Source organism: Mastigoproctus giganteus, chromosome 3 (genome assembly GCF_048544385.1).
Source record: "Mastigoproctus giganteus isolate SK-2022 chromosome 3, ASM4854438v1, whole genome shotgun sequence".
In the NCBI taxonomy this organism is placed as follows: Eukaryota; Metazoa; Arthropoda; class Arachnida; order Uropygi; family Thelyphonidae; genus Mastigoproctus; species Mastigoproctus giganteus.
The window spans coordinates 92,649,411-92,663,754 of record NC_143577.1 but is presented as its reverse complement, the minus strand read 5'-3'; the positions used below and the strand labels follow the sequence as shown (position 1 = coordinate 92,663,754).

The following is a 14,344-nucleotide window of genomic DNA, read 5'->3' as shown; positions in this document are numbered from 1 at the left end:
CCATATAAAAAAAAATACCTTGTATAAATGCAAAAATTTTTTTTTGAAAACAAGAGCCAATCTGCCATTTTAAGCACTATTTCCGTGTTTACACCTCAAAATCTATGAAATAAACTTACTTACTTACTTACTTGCCTGTAGCAAGATATGATGTTGCTAATAAATAATAATAATAACAGTATGTGTATGCAACTACTAACTAAAAGATGAGAATATATATATATCTAATTAAAAAACTGATTAGTGATTGAATTTCTACCTCAAGAGTAATAATGTTACTTCTGGGTGCTGTAATAATGTACACACACTCCAAACCTCCAGGATAGGGTTGTGGATATAAGGGAGAAGTCAGCAATTGAGCTGTTGACTTGGCAAATAGATCTCCACCACATTTCATCCGTTCTGGAAATCATTTAATTTATTAAAATCATATCACAAACTGAACATGCTTTTAAAAAGTAGAATTAATTTCACAATAAAGCAGAGCACCTTATAAATATGGGTTTGCAAATATTTACCACTGTTTGTTTTATTTTTATTGTAAAGATCATACTGAAATTGGAACAAGCTGAGAGTTTAACTTGTTTTATGACGTCTCCATAGTTATATTTAAATTTCACTTACCCGTTCATCCAAGCTAACCAGATTTTTGGTTAAACAAATCTGCAGTGAGAAGGGGACAACACATATCAGACCACAACTAGTCCCACTGTGTAACCCCAAAAGTGTATTTGTCTGTACGCCATGTATATTCTATGCTCAATTTGCTTGCCAGTGAACAAAGAAAACCAGAGTTTCCAGAGGCACATGATGCAACTCCTCCCCCAACTAACAAAATTATGGAGTGAAAATAGCTCATAAAAGCTTCTCCCCTCTTTGTATCTGTTAACTTAGTCAACAATGGGAACTGAATCTGACAAAAAGAATTGAATTCAATGGGAATTGAATGATTTCTCTCACTGAGTGGCAACAGCCACTCTGCATGAGAGATGAACTATTTGCATTTTCCCTTGCCAAGAGAAAAAATATTACAGAATACTGGTCTGTAGGGTGCCTCAGTAGCCAGGTGGGCAGGAGCAGCAGTGCATAGTACATGCTTCTTGATTAGACTGGAGTTAGAGCCCGTGACCACCAAATACGGAGGATGCGGAAAGGTCAGGGAATGACTACCGCATATCCCCGGAGCAATATGACCTTAGCTGCTAATGCTCCTAAAAACCAAATAACGAACAAACAACTGGTCTGTAGGCACTGCCTTAGAGTTCATGTGAAAATCCTACTTTCAGGAGGCCTAGATGCCAATATGCCATAAAACAACAACAACAACCACCTACTTTCAGGTGCCCAAATGATCAAGTGCAGTAATGTCCGCGTGTGTGAATGGACTGTGGTTCAAGCCCACATAACTTCTAAATAAATATGGTTGATGATTACATTTACTTTTATTACATTTATTTTCAAAATTGCATTAGCATTAGAATTAGTAGAGGCATATGATCCCAGAAAGCAAGCTTATGCAGCATTAGCAAAAAAAAAAAAAAAAAAAAAACAACACTTCCATTTCACCCCTCCATTCTTTCGAAATACCTGTCCAGCTGAGCCTTAAATTTATTTAGGCTATCAACTTCCAAAACATGGGATGGAAGTTTGTTCCACCAACCAACTACCCACTGGCTAAAGGCAAATTTCCGCACATCTATCCTACATCTGTCTTTCCTCAATTTGAATTTATGCCCTCTCAGGTGATTATTCTGAGCAAGAGGCAGAATCCCATCAGCATTGAGCAGGCTCAAACCATTCAAGGCTTTATACACCTCTATCAGATCACCTCGCGGTGCCTAGTCTCCAGACACTGTGATTTGCAAAACTTAAGCCTTTCTTCATAAGAGCAACCACTTGTTCCATTCACTAATCTTGTTGCCCTTCTCTGTACTCGTTCCAGCAGCTCTACATCCTTCTTGAAATAAGGCCTCCAGACCTGTATACAGTACTCAAGGTGTGGCCTGCCCATTGCCTTATACAAGGGAATAATCACATCCTTATCCCTGCTAGAAAAATTCCTGTATATCATTGATAAGACACCGTGAGCTACTCTTGCAGCCCATCTGCACTGCTCAGAGAACTTCATATCTGCCTGCACAATTACCCCCAGGTCATTTTCATTCTCTACCACTGTCAGTGTAGTACCACAGAGTTGATACGTTGCTCTGGGGTTGCTGTTTCCCATATGTAGTATTTTACATTTGTCAATGTTAAACTTCATTTGCCACCTCTCAGCCCATCTGCTCAACCTTTCCAGATCCTGTTGCAGCAGCAGCATAGCGTCAATAGTGTCCTTAACAACTCTGCCAACCTTTGTATCATCTGTAAACTTGGCCATTAAGCTTGATATACCATCATCAATATTATTTATAAATACAGAAAACAATAATGGACGCAACACTGAACCCTGAGGGACTCCACTAATTAGCATTAGCATTAGTAGAGGCATTTGATGCAAGAAAGCAAGCTTATGCAGCATCAGCCAAAAAAAAAAAAAAAAAACCCACTTCCACTTCACCCCTCTGTTCGTTCAAAATACCTGTCCAGCTGAGCCTTAAACTTATTTAGGCTATCAACCTCCACCACAAGGGATGGAAGTCTGTTCCACCAACCAACCACCCGCTGGCTAAAGGCAAATTTCCGCACGTCTATCCTACATCTGTCTTTCCTCAATTTGAATTTATGCCCTCTCAGGTGATTTTTCTGAGCTAGAGGAAGAATCCCATCAGCATTGAGCATGCTTAAACCATTCAAGACTTTATACACCTCTATCAGATCACCTCGCTGGTGCCTAGTCTCCAGACACTGTAATTTGCAAAACTTAAGCCTTTCTTCGTAAGAGCACCCCTTTGTTCCATTCACTAATCTTGTTGCCCTTCTCTGTACTCATTCCAGCAGCTCTACATCCTTCTTGAAATGAGGCCTCCAGACCTGTATACAGTACTCTAGGTGTGGCCTGACCATCGCCTTATACAATGGAATAATCACCTCCTTATCCCTGCTGGAAAAATTCCTGTATATCATTGACAATACTCCATGAGCTACTCTTGCAGCCCGTCTGCACTGCTCAGAGAACTTCATATCTGCCTGCACAACCACCCCCAAGTCCCTTTCATTCTCTACCACTGTCAGTGTAGTACCACAGAGTTGATACGTTGCTCTGGGGTTGCCGTTTCCCATGTGTAGTACTTTACATTTGTCAATGTTAAACTTCATTTGCAACCTCTCAATCCATCTGCTCAACCTTTCCAGATCCTGTTGCAGCAGCATAGTGTCAGTAGTGTCCTTGACAACCCTGCCAACCTTTGTATCGTCTGCAAACTTGGACATTAAGCCCGATATACCATCATCAATATCATTTATAAATACAGAAAACAATAACATTAACAATAATAACATTAGTTAACATTAACAATAATAACATTAGTCCACGATGAACAGTGTCCATTGATTACCACTCTCTGTCTTCTCCCCCTCAACCACACCTTTATCCATAGTAGCAATTTGTCTCCAATGCCACATTGCTCCAATTTGTGCAGCAGTCTTCCATGTGCAACAGTAACAAAAGCCTTTCTGAGATCCAAGTATATAATATCAAAGTTATTCCCTGTATCCAGTTCTTTTGTGACTGCATCATAGCATCCAATCAAATTGGTCAGGCAAGACTTCCCCTTAACAAAACCATGCTGTGTCCGAGCTATAACTGAAGTCTTGTCTAGATGATCCTGCAGTGTTTCTTTAACCAGTGCCTCCATTAATTTTCCTGGAACAGAAGTTAAACTAACAGGTCTATAATTACTTGTGTTGCCCTTTGATCCTCCTTTGTGAATTGGGGTCACATTTGCACATTTCCAGTCTATGGGTTTCTCCCCTGAGTCCAAGGAAGCTCTCATAATTATGGCTAAAGGTTGGCTTACTTCCTTTGCTGCCTCCTTTAATATAACTGGATAGATCCCATCCACCCCAGGTGCCTTTCTTGTGTTTATCTTCAACAATTTCTCCTCCACTTTACTCTCAGTTATTACAAGATTATCTAGCTTACTGCCAGAGTTGAATACACCTCTGGCATTCCCCTTGCTGAATAACTCCTCATGTGTAAATGTTGATGCAAAATATTCATTTAGTTTGTTAGCTACCTGAGCAGGATCATCAACAGTTGAACCATCGATATCAAGTGGACCAATCTGATTCATCCCCTTCCTTCTAGAGTTTACACAAGTAAAGAACTCTTTGCTGTTTTTCTTTGCCCTTGCCAAAGATTTCTCGTAATTTGCCTTCACCTGCCTAATGTCCTTTGTAACTTGGTTACAGATCAACTTATATCTATCATAGGCTTCTGTGTCACGTGTTAATTTATATGTATCCCATGCATTTTTCTTCTCTGCCATATGTCTTATTAGTTCATCTGACATCCATTTAGGCCTAAACCTTGAACAATATTTCTTAGTTGGTATGTAAAGCCTAGTAGCTTCCAAGATAAGTTCTTTGAATGCTTCCCATTTTGAATTTGCTGTTGGTAACCTCATAAATTGGTCCCACTGTATATAATTTAAATACTGTCTCAGACCATCGTAGTCGCCTTTACAAAAGCAATAACCCTTCCCTTTACCACTGATGGTAGTTACCTCTTTGAGTACATCCCACTTCAGCACACTGTGATCACTGCCACCTAGTGATTCCTCTATCTGCAGATTCTTAATTCATGAAGAATCACTACTGATAATCAAATCAAGAGTATTACTCCCTCTAGTTGCCTCCCGAACATGCTGATTTAGAAAACAATCATCCAATAAATCCACAAAAGCCTTGCTAGTGTGTGAGTGACCAACCCACAAATTCCAGTCAATATCTGGGAAATTAAAAAATCCCCCATTATAAGATTCTCTGATTTACTGGCCCACTCTATTTCCCTGTACAGTTTCTTATTATACTCATCAGAGTCATTAGGCCTATAGCACACTCCTACTCTCAATTTTGATCTCCCAATGCTCCCAATGTCACACCAAACTGACTCGACACTGCACTGTCCAGCGATGTCAACTGGCTTCACTTCCTTGTATTTTATGTGTTTCTTAACTAACAGCATAAGCCCTCCTCCCTTCCTATCCTTTCTGTAGACGTTGTACTCCCCAAATTCCAGTTGTGGTGTCTCTGATATCTGTTGGGATATCAGAGACACCACATCTCTGATATCCCAACAATATCCGCCTTTGATGCTTTGACAATACCTCAAATTCATAAAATTTATTTACCAAACTCCTAGCATTGGTGTACATGTAAGTATTCATGCACCTGTTCTTTTTCGTAGCTACCCTAACACAACCCATGTGTTTACTTGTACTGCAATGACTCCCAGCAGTCTCTGAAATATCCTGCGTCTTGTTTTCCAGGCTTCTGCTCATTCCAATAGAAGCAGTGCAAGAATCACTTTCACCTCTGCCAGTGGCTACTATTAATCTTTTAGTCCTTGTTTCCCTCCAAGCTAGTAGTTTTCCAATCCACCTAACTCTGCCTCCATAGCATCAGCAAATATTCTTGCACCCTTTCTATTTAAGTGTATGTATCCCATCCCTGTAAAAGCAGCCTCTCCTGTTAATTGCAAACTTCTCTGACCAGTAATCATGCCAGAGTATAAATAAGAACATTTTTTGGCCTGACACAGCCAAGTGGTAAATTGCACGGGGGCAGAAGCACATGCATTTTGAGGGGACTGTGGTTCAAGCTCATGAGACTGCTAAATACAATTAATGATTATATTCATTGTCAAAATAATTAATATAAACTCCTGTGACCAGTGGTCATGCTGGAGTATAAACAAGAACATTCAAGTATTTTCCTTCCTCCCAACAAATGATAACATTTGTTTATCTGTAAAAAGAAAAAGAAAAGAAAAAAGTAGTTTTTGAATAAATTAGTAATTTACTACCTCAGTCTTTTACAGAGCAATTATGAATAGTATAAGATTGATGCAGACTGTGAAACCCTGAAAGAGATGTGCCACTTTGTCCTCTGGATCATTACTAACCTTCTCACAGGCTCACTTGAACATCCCGTAGTTCTGAAGTTAAGAGGTCCTGAAAAGTAAACTTGATGTTTGTTTGACCTTTACCAATTTTATTAAAGGGGTCCCAAGTGAGAGCCTGCTATTGGATGAAAACATCTCTCTTCTGCGGTAATAAGGACAGTGAATATGTTGCCCAGTAATTTTAAAACATTGTTTCAGAATGTCCTCATGCCTATCAAACCAGGGATATAACAGGGAAATCTTCACTGACATCATGCCAAACCCTCTCCGCCCACCTTGAAATTTCTTATACGAGTAGATACTGTGAAGTGTGAAGGTACTGGAGAAATCCTTAGAGTATGTCCTTTCTCAGAAATATTGTTGGGGAAACATTTCTCAACAATTTGAGCATATTTTTTTCACAACCATTGAAAGGCTGTTTTGAAAGTCTTGACACAATTGCTCAACACTATTGTGCATCCACATCACAGTAGTATATTGCTGAGTGAGGATGTAACTGCTGTGATGGTGCACTTTAATTTAACAGGCTTCAGGAATAACAGCCAGCATTCATTAACTACCATCTCTCTATGGAAGTTACTCCCATTGTAGTAACTTCCATAGAGAGATGGTATTTACCATAGATAAAAATATGTTCATCACAATAAAGCAGACTTTCCTTGCCATCACCTTCAATCAGGTTGCCAAGCATGTTAGGCATCATCAAAACCTCCAGAGAGAGAGAAGTTAAAAGCTCCTCAGATTTTGAATAAGTCTTATTCAGAATTTCTGCTACTACTATATAACTATAAACTTTCAAGCTCTTCTACTCCTATGGTATACCATATTTTTATATCACAATACAGCAATTTTTCATAATATTCTAGCTAACTTTGGCAACTATTTGAGATTAATGGACAACTAGATAATGACAGATCTTACTCCCATATAATCTGATTAAAGTGATGTTTTAAAGTCATTAAAAATAATAAAATAAAATCTTTGTCATCATATTATCTGTATTGGCATATACTGTATATGTTAATGTAAAACAATTCAAATAATATATGTCAGTGTAAAATAATACAAATAAGAGAAGAAACTGTTAGGCAGGCAAAGGCAGATTACGAGAAACCTTTGGCAAAGGATGCAAAGAAAAACAGCAAAGAGTTCTTTACTTATGTAAACTCTAGAAGGAAGGGGATGAATCAGATTGGTCCACTTGATATTGATGGTTCAACTGTTGTGATTCTGCTCAGGTAATTAACAAACTAAATGAGTATTTTGCATCTACAATCACACATGAGAAGTTATTCAGGGAGAGGAATGCCAGAGGTGTATTAAACTCTGGCAGTGAGCTAGATGATTTTGTAATAACTGAAAGCAAAGTGGAGAAGAAATTGTTGAAGATAAACAAAAGAAAGGCACCTTAGGTGGATGGGATCAATCCACTTATATTAAAGGAGGCAGCAAAGGAAGTAAGCAAACCCTTAGTCATAATTATGAGAGATTCCTTGGACTCAGTGGAGGTACCCATGGACTGGAGATATGCAAATGTGACCCCAATTCACAAAGGAGGATCAAAGGGTAATACAAGTAATTACAGACCTGTTAGTTTAACTTCTATTACAGAGAAATTAATGGAGGCACTGGTTAAAGAAACATTGCAGGATCATCTGGACAAGACTTCAGATATAGCTTATACACAGCATGGGTTTGTTAAGGGGAAGCCTTGTCTGACTAATTTAATTGGATACTATGATGTAGTCACAAAGGAACTGGATGCAAAGAATAATTTTGATATCGTATATTTGGATCTTAGAAAGGCTTTTGATACTGTTGCACATGGAAGACTGCTGCACAAATTGGAGCAGTGTGGCATTGCAGGCAAATTGCTGCTATGGATAAAGAGATGGTTGAATGGGAGAAGATAGAGAGTGGTAATCAATGGACACTGCTCTTCGTGGACTAATGTTATTAGTGGCATCTTCCAGGGTTCAGTGTTGGGTCCATTGTTGTTTTCTGTATTTATTAATGATATTGATGATGGTATATCAGGCTTAATGTCCAAGTTTACAGATGATACAAAGGTTGGCATGGTTGTTAATGACCCTAATGACAGTACGCTACTTCAAGAGGATCTAAAAAAGTTGAGCAGATGGGCTGAGAGGTGGCAACTGAAGTTTAACATAAATACAAAGTACTGCATATGGGAAGCAGTAACCCCAGAGTAACATATCAACTGTGTAGTACTATACTGATGGTGGTAGAGAATGAAAAGGACCTGGGGGTAATTGTGCAGTCAGATATGACATTTTCTGAGCAGTGCAGATGGTCTGCAAGAATAGCTCATGGTGTTGTTGTTATTATTTGGTTTTTAGGAGCATTAGCAACTAAGGCTATATTGCTCCGGGGATATGCGGTGGTCATTCCCTGACCTTTCCGCATCCTCTGTATTTAGTGGTTACGGGCTCAACCCCGGTCTAATCAAGACTGGGGTTTGAGTTCATGGTGTCTTGTCAATGATATACAGGAATTTTTCTCGCAAGGAGGAGGAGGTGATTATCCCCTTGTATAAGGCAACGGTCAGGCCACACCTTGAGTACTGTATACAGGTCTGAAGGCCTCATTTTAAGCAGGACGTAGAGCTGTTCGAACAAGTACAGAGAAGGGCAACAAGATTACTGAATGGAACAAAGGGTTGCTCTTACGAAGAAAGGCTTAAGTTTTGCAAATTACAGTGTCTGGAGACTAGGCACCTGAGAGGTGATCTGATTGAGGTATACACCTCAATCAGATCACTCTTGAATGGTTTAAAACCTTGAATGGTTTGAGCATGCTCAATGCTGATTGGAGTCTTCCTCTTGTTCGGAATAATCATCTGAGAGGGCATAAATTCAAATTGTGGAAAGACAGTTGTAGAATAGATGTAGTAGTAGTAGAAGTGGCATGTGATGCAAGAAAGCAGTGTATGAGCTTATGCAGCATCAGTCAAAAAAAAAAAAAAAAACCGCCCGGGCTAGCCGAGTGGGTAAAGTACCTGCCCGGCAACCCAAACGTCGTGGGTTCAATTCCCGCCTCGGGCTTGGATCAAAGTACTGCAAGAACCTTGGGAGGTGCAATATGGCCACAGAAGACGATGCGCCAACAACTACCAAATAAAAAAAAAAAAAAAAAAAATTCACACAACCATTCCCTCTAAATGTTTGTCCAGTTCCTCCTTAAATTTATTTAACCTATCAACTTCCACAACGACAGATGGAAGTTTGTTCCAGCAATTATAACCAACCGCTGGCTAAAGGCAAATTTCCACACATCTATTCTACATCTGTCTTTCCTTAATTTGAATTTATGCCCCTTAGGTTTGTAATCTGAATAAGTGGAAGAATCCCATCAGAATCCAGCGTGCTCAATCCATTCAAGGTCTTATACACCTCAATCAGATCACCACGCAGGTGCCTAGTCTCCAGCCATTGCAATTTGCAGAACTTAAGCCTCTCTTGGTAAGAGGATCCCTTCATTCCCCTCACCAATCTTGTTGCCCTTCTCTGTACACACTCAAGCAAATCTACATTCTTCCTAAAATGAGGCCTCCAGACCTGTATGCAGTGCTCAAGACGTGGCCTGACCATTGCCTTATACAGAGGGATAATCACCTCCTTTTCCCTGCTAGCAAAATTCCTATATATCATTGACAAAATCCTCATGACCTGCCCTGGCAGCCTGTCTGCATTGCTCAGAAAACTTCGTATCTGACTGCACAATTACTCCCAGGTCTCTTTCATTTTCTACCACCTTAAGTGTAGTACCACAAAGTTGGTACGTTTCTCTGGGGTTACTTCTACCCATATGCAGTACTTTGCATTTGGGTAAAAACCCATGCTATCTGAATGTATGAAAGTTTGCCTTTAGCCAGTGTGTGGTTGATTGCTGAAACAAACTTCCATCCGTCATTGTAGAAGTTGATAGCTTAAATAGATTCAAGGCAGAACTAGACAAATATTTGGAGTGAGTGGATGGGTAAAAGGGAAGGGTGTGTTTTTTTTTTTTTTGGCTGATGCTACATAAGCTTGCTTTCTTGCATCATGTGCCTTTGCTAATGCTCATGCAGTATGGACAAGGTAGTTCCTGATACATGGTCTTGTGCAGTCCCCTGATGAAATAACTGATTATGTATCAATATTTTCTTCAGCTGACATCAGATTCTGCACATTTGCCTTACCTATATTTGACCTTTATCTAAATATGTTTTCCCCCCATATCTGATGACAGCTGTACCACTTTTTATTTTTTTAATTTTTGTTTTATTTGTATTTTACTGTACTAATTTTAATTTACAGTTCACCCACCTTCTATTGACTTTGTAATTCAGCCCATAATTTTCTTAATTCATCATAACTTATTGGATATTAACATTCTTTCACCTTTCACATATCTACTACACTTCCTTTTCTACTATCCTCACCCTTCTAGTTACTGGCAATTTGTGTAATTTTTACATCCATTTATGCATACTTTATTCAATATATTAATGCAAACTTATATATATATATATATATATATATATATATACAGTATATATACACAACACAGAAATATTTCATATATGAAGTATTAGAACTATTATTCATGTTATTTCATTATGTATTTCAAAGCAGAAGTTGAAATCAAGTGAATTTTGGTTGCACTATTGAGTTAACTTCATTACATCCTATACAGTTATGGTACAACCAGAGAAAACACCTAAGCAGAGAGTTTCTTTGAATTGTAGTCAGTTGGATCTGATGTACATCCATTCACCAAGATGAGAATTAGTATTGACTGGAAGCCGATAATATCAAGGATGCCAGGTAAACTATGATAATTTTGAATACTCTTTAAAACTTTGTATAAGTAGAATTCTTTTTGTTTCATGAAAATACACTATCCCAGGCTGTTAATCATGTGAAATACACCAAAATTTTAGGCATACCAACAGGCATTCACTCTTTCTAAGGTTACTTGTAGGCTCTTGGCTTTAAACTACTTGAATTGATAATTTAGTTGTGAAAGGAACAGAAACTTTAACATTTATGCTGTAAGAATTCTGACCAATTTGCTTGTTGACACCAGGTTATAACCATTGCCGGGACTCTATGTTAGAATAGCGATCTAAGTTGCAATTATACTTTGTTTTATATGATAAGTGCAAATGGCACTTTGTATATGAGTAAATGAAACCAGGTACTAGAATCAGGGGAGGGGCTTTGTTAATTTTTTGGGGATCATCCAGGCCCCTTGTTAAAAAAAAAAATTGTTTGATAAAATGCAATTTTAACAGCTATTTTAACTGGAAATTATCATTAGCTGATATTCTTCTCGAGAGAGTGAGCCCCCTTGTTAAAAAAAATTGACAGCACACACCTGACTAGTTTTGGTATATTTTAATGTCATCAGAATCTGTTGAATCAATAGCATAGCCAGGATTTTTTGTCAGCAGGTACATTCACAAAGGATATGCCAATTGCCTAATGCTAACCTACCTATTATTTTTGGTTTTAAATAAGAGGTGCCTGAATATCTATATTACAAAAAAATTATATTAAACATGATATAATAACAAGCTATTTTATAAATGATTATTTTATTAATATATTTAGTAAATACATTTGTTTTTTTATTCTATATAGTAGGTTGAAATGACATTGATATCATATATGAATAAAATATTAGCAACCTATATAATTACTGCAAAAATAATACATAAACAATGAATTATAGATATAAAAACATTGAAATACTTAAGTAAATTGTACAATGTATATCATGGTATTACTTTTCTAAAAATGTGCCACAATACTAAATTTCAGCATTAGGGGGTACAATGTATCTGCTGGCTCTATACTGGCTGTGTCACTGCATTGAATGTAATGTAGGTTGAAATGACATTGATTTTTGATAGCAGAGTGCTAACTGAAGTAGAATACATAATAAAATAGAATAGTCCTATGAATTAGTAGTGCATAAGATTGTAAATAAAGTGAACTGTAACCAATACTATGAAGAGGACTGCTCTGAGAATGAATTTAAAATTACTTTGTTATATTTTGGATAGTTGTTAAAGTGATAGAGGTGTAAAATTATGTTTTTATGTGTGTATTGATTGATATTTATTGTCTTGATCTATTATTTATACTTGTCAAAACAACACTAGAACTTGGAAATTTGTAGAGATTCTTAAGAGGTTTAAATAACACAGAATATTTTGGTATGTAGGACAAACTGGCATGTGGAGTTGGTGTGCACCTTCACAGTAGCCTTATGAGCACCAAGTTTGGGTAGGTCAAAACTTCAATAAGATAACATACACCTCCTCCTCTTCCCTACAGTGTAAATGTAGTGATCAGTGTGGGTCAGTTGTTCATTGGGAATGAAGAGCAATTATTATGCCCAATGATGAAATGCTGATAACATTTCATGTATGTACTACAGACCAAATTGCTATATTTCCTCTAATTATCTTGCCACCAAGAAATTCTACTATAGAATAGACTACAAATACCTGCAAGTCATTCCTTGTAGATCTAATTCAAATTATTATAACTCTCATTTGTCTATCTAAGCATATTAAATAAACAGGAAATTACATTAAAATTACAAGTATATTCAAAATTAAATTGTCCCCATACATTAAAGTTTGCAAGAAACAAAAGTTGTTAATGCATATTAAATAAATGCTTTGTAATAAAATCACAAATTTGATTTCATCAAATTTATTTTTTATCTATACAAAATCCAATGGAGTCATGGGAACATATTATATATACCTATGAGGAATATAATGATTTAAGAGTTGAATTGTTACCTTGGGTGAATGATTTCAGTGTTATGGTAAAAGGCTATGAAACAATTCTAGTGGAAATGCAAGATAACTTCTTGGCTTTCCAGGACTTTGCCACTTCTGTATATGGTATTTGATAGGCAAAGGATGCTTCAGTGTCTGGAAGCTGCAGATTGGTAGTGGAGTATAGTGTTGTATATGAGCCAGCTTAACTAGAATTCTGAGAACTTGACTTGTTGGAGTCATGAGTTCGTGTAGTGGAGTCACATTCAAATCCTTATTTCTTCTGGCAGGAGTAGGTTTACTAATTGGGAAAATTGGGGGTCCATTGTGGTGGATTACTACACTGCAGTAGATCAAGCTCTTGTGATCTGGAGGTGAGAATATTGAAATGCTTTGGAACTCAGCTGCGAATTAAGGTATGGAAGATGTGTGCAGTATTATAATTACTAGCTTACACAATTTGTAGTTTTCACATGAAGGGCTGTGCTGTGTGATGAAAAAATTTGTTTCAGTGGGAGTGGACAAGAATGTGGCATTATTTTGTTCATGAATTTAGGTGGGTATCCATTCCCACTTCTGCATCCAGATAACGGATACCTTCGGTTTCCTGTTGATACCCCCTCACAGTTCATGGTGCTGTCAGCATTGTTGTGATTGTTATGGGCAGCTTCTTGTGCTGGTTTGTGATATTACAGAGCTCCAACTGTGACCACCAAAATATGGAGGATGCGGAAAGGTCAGGGAATGACCACCGCATATCCCTGGAGCAATATGGCCTTAGTTGCTAATGCTCCTAAAAAAAACCAAAATAACAAATAACAAGAGCTCCAACTCCTTGTGCTGATAATTTCTGTCCTAGGCATCTACTTATGGTATACAGGTTTTTTTCTCAGCAGAAAACCTAGTTTCCGCAGACTCTATGATTTAAATTCTTGAAGAACTCCTTGACGTTGTGAAGATTCCCTTATTTACCATTATTTGGTTTGTCATTTGGTATGGTTTGAAATAACCATTTTAATTGACGACACTGTGGACTTCGAAATAGGCTGACAGTTATTTATAACCTGTACTTGGAGCAGTGTTGAATCCAGGGCAGTGAGCTTCACGGCCGGTGGAATAAAATACCTCCTGGTGAAAAAAAAAAAGTTGTAATTTTTATTTTGGTACACGTACTTTCATTAGCTGTAACAGATATAAGAATTTTTAAGGAATGGTGTGAATCAAAATCAACTCAAAAAACATCAGAAGAATTATAGTCAAAGTTTGTGAAATGGTGAGGGATGACAAAAATTGCATCTAATAAACAAATAACGGTTTTCAAAAAAGACAAGAACTACTTCAAGCCATTGATCGAGGACCTCATCAGCCAAAAGCTGTGCCTCATCACCGGGAAAGAATTGCATAAAATATCAGGAGTAGGGTCCCACAAAATAGGCCCTTGTGGGTAGCACTATTGATAGAATTGCCATTCCCCC

The 14,344-nt window shown here is 37.6% G+C and overlaps 1 protein-coding gene across 1 annotated transcript in view; it reads right to left on the bottom strand.

The window, feature by feature from the left end:
• The window catches only part of LOC150088154 (uncharacterized), a 611,850-nt gene that overhangs the window by 509,508 nt on the left and 87,998 nt on the right, over positions 1-14,344 (bottom strand). Inside the window, exon 9 of the mRNA XM_090369355.1 lies at positions 260-402. Within this exon, the coding sequence (XP_090225481.1) occupies positions 260-402 (143 nt within the window). The remainder of the gene's footprint in view (positions 1-259; positions 403-14,344) is intronic.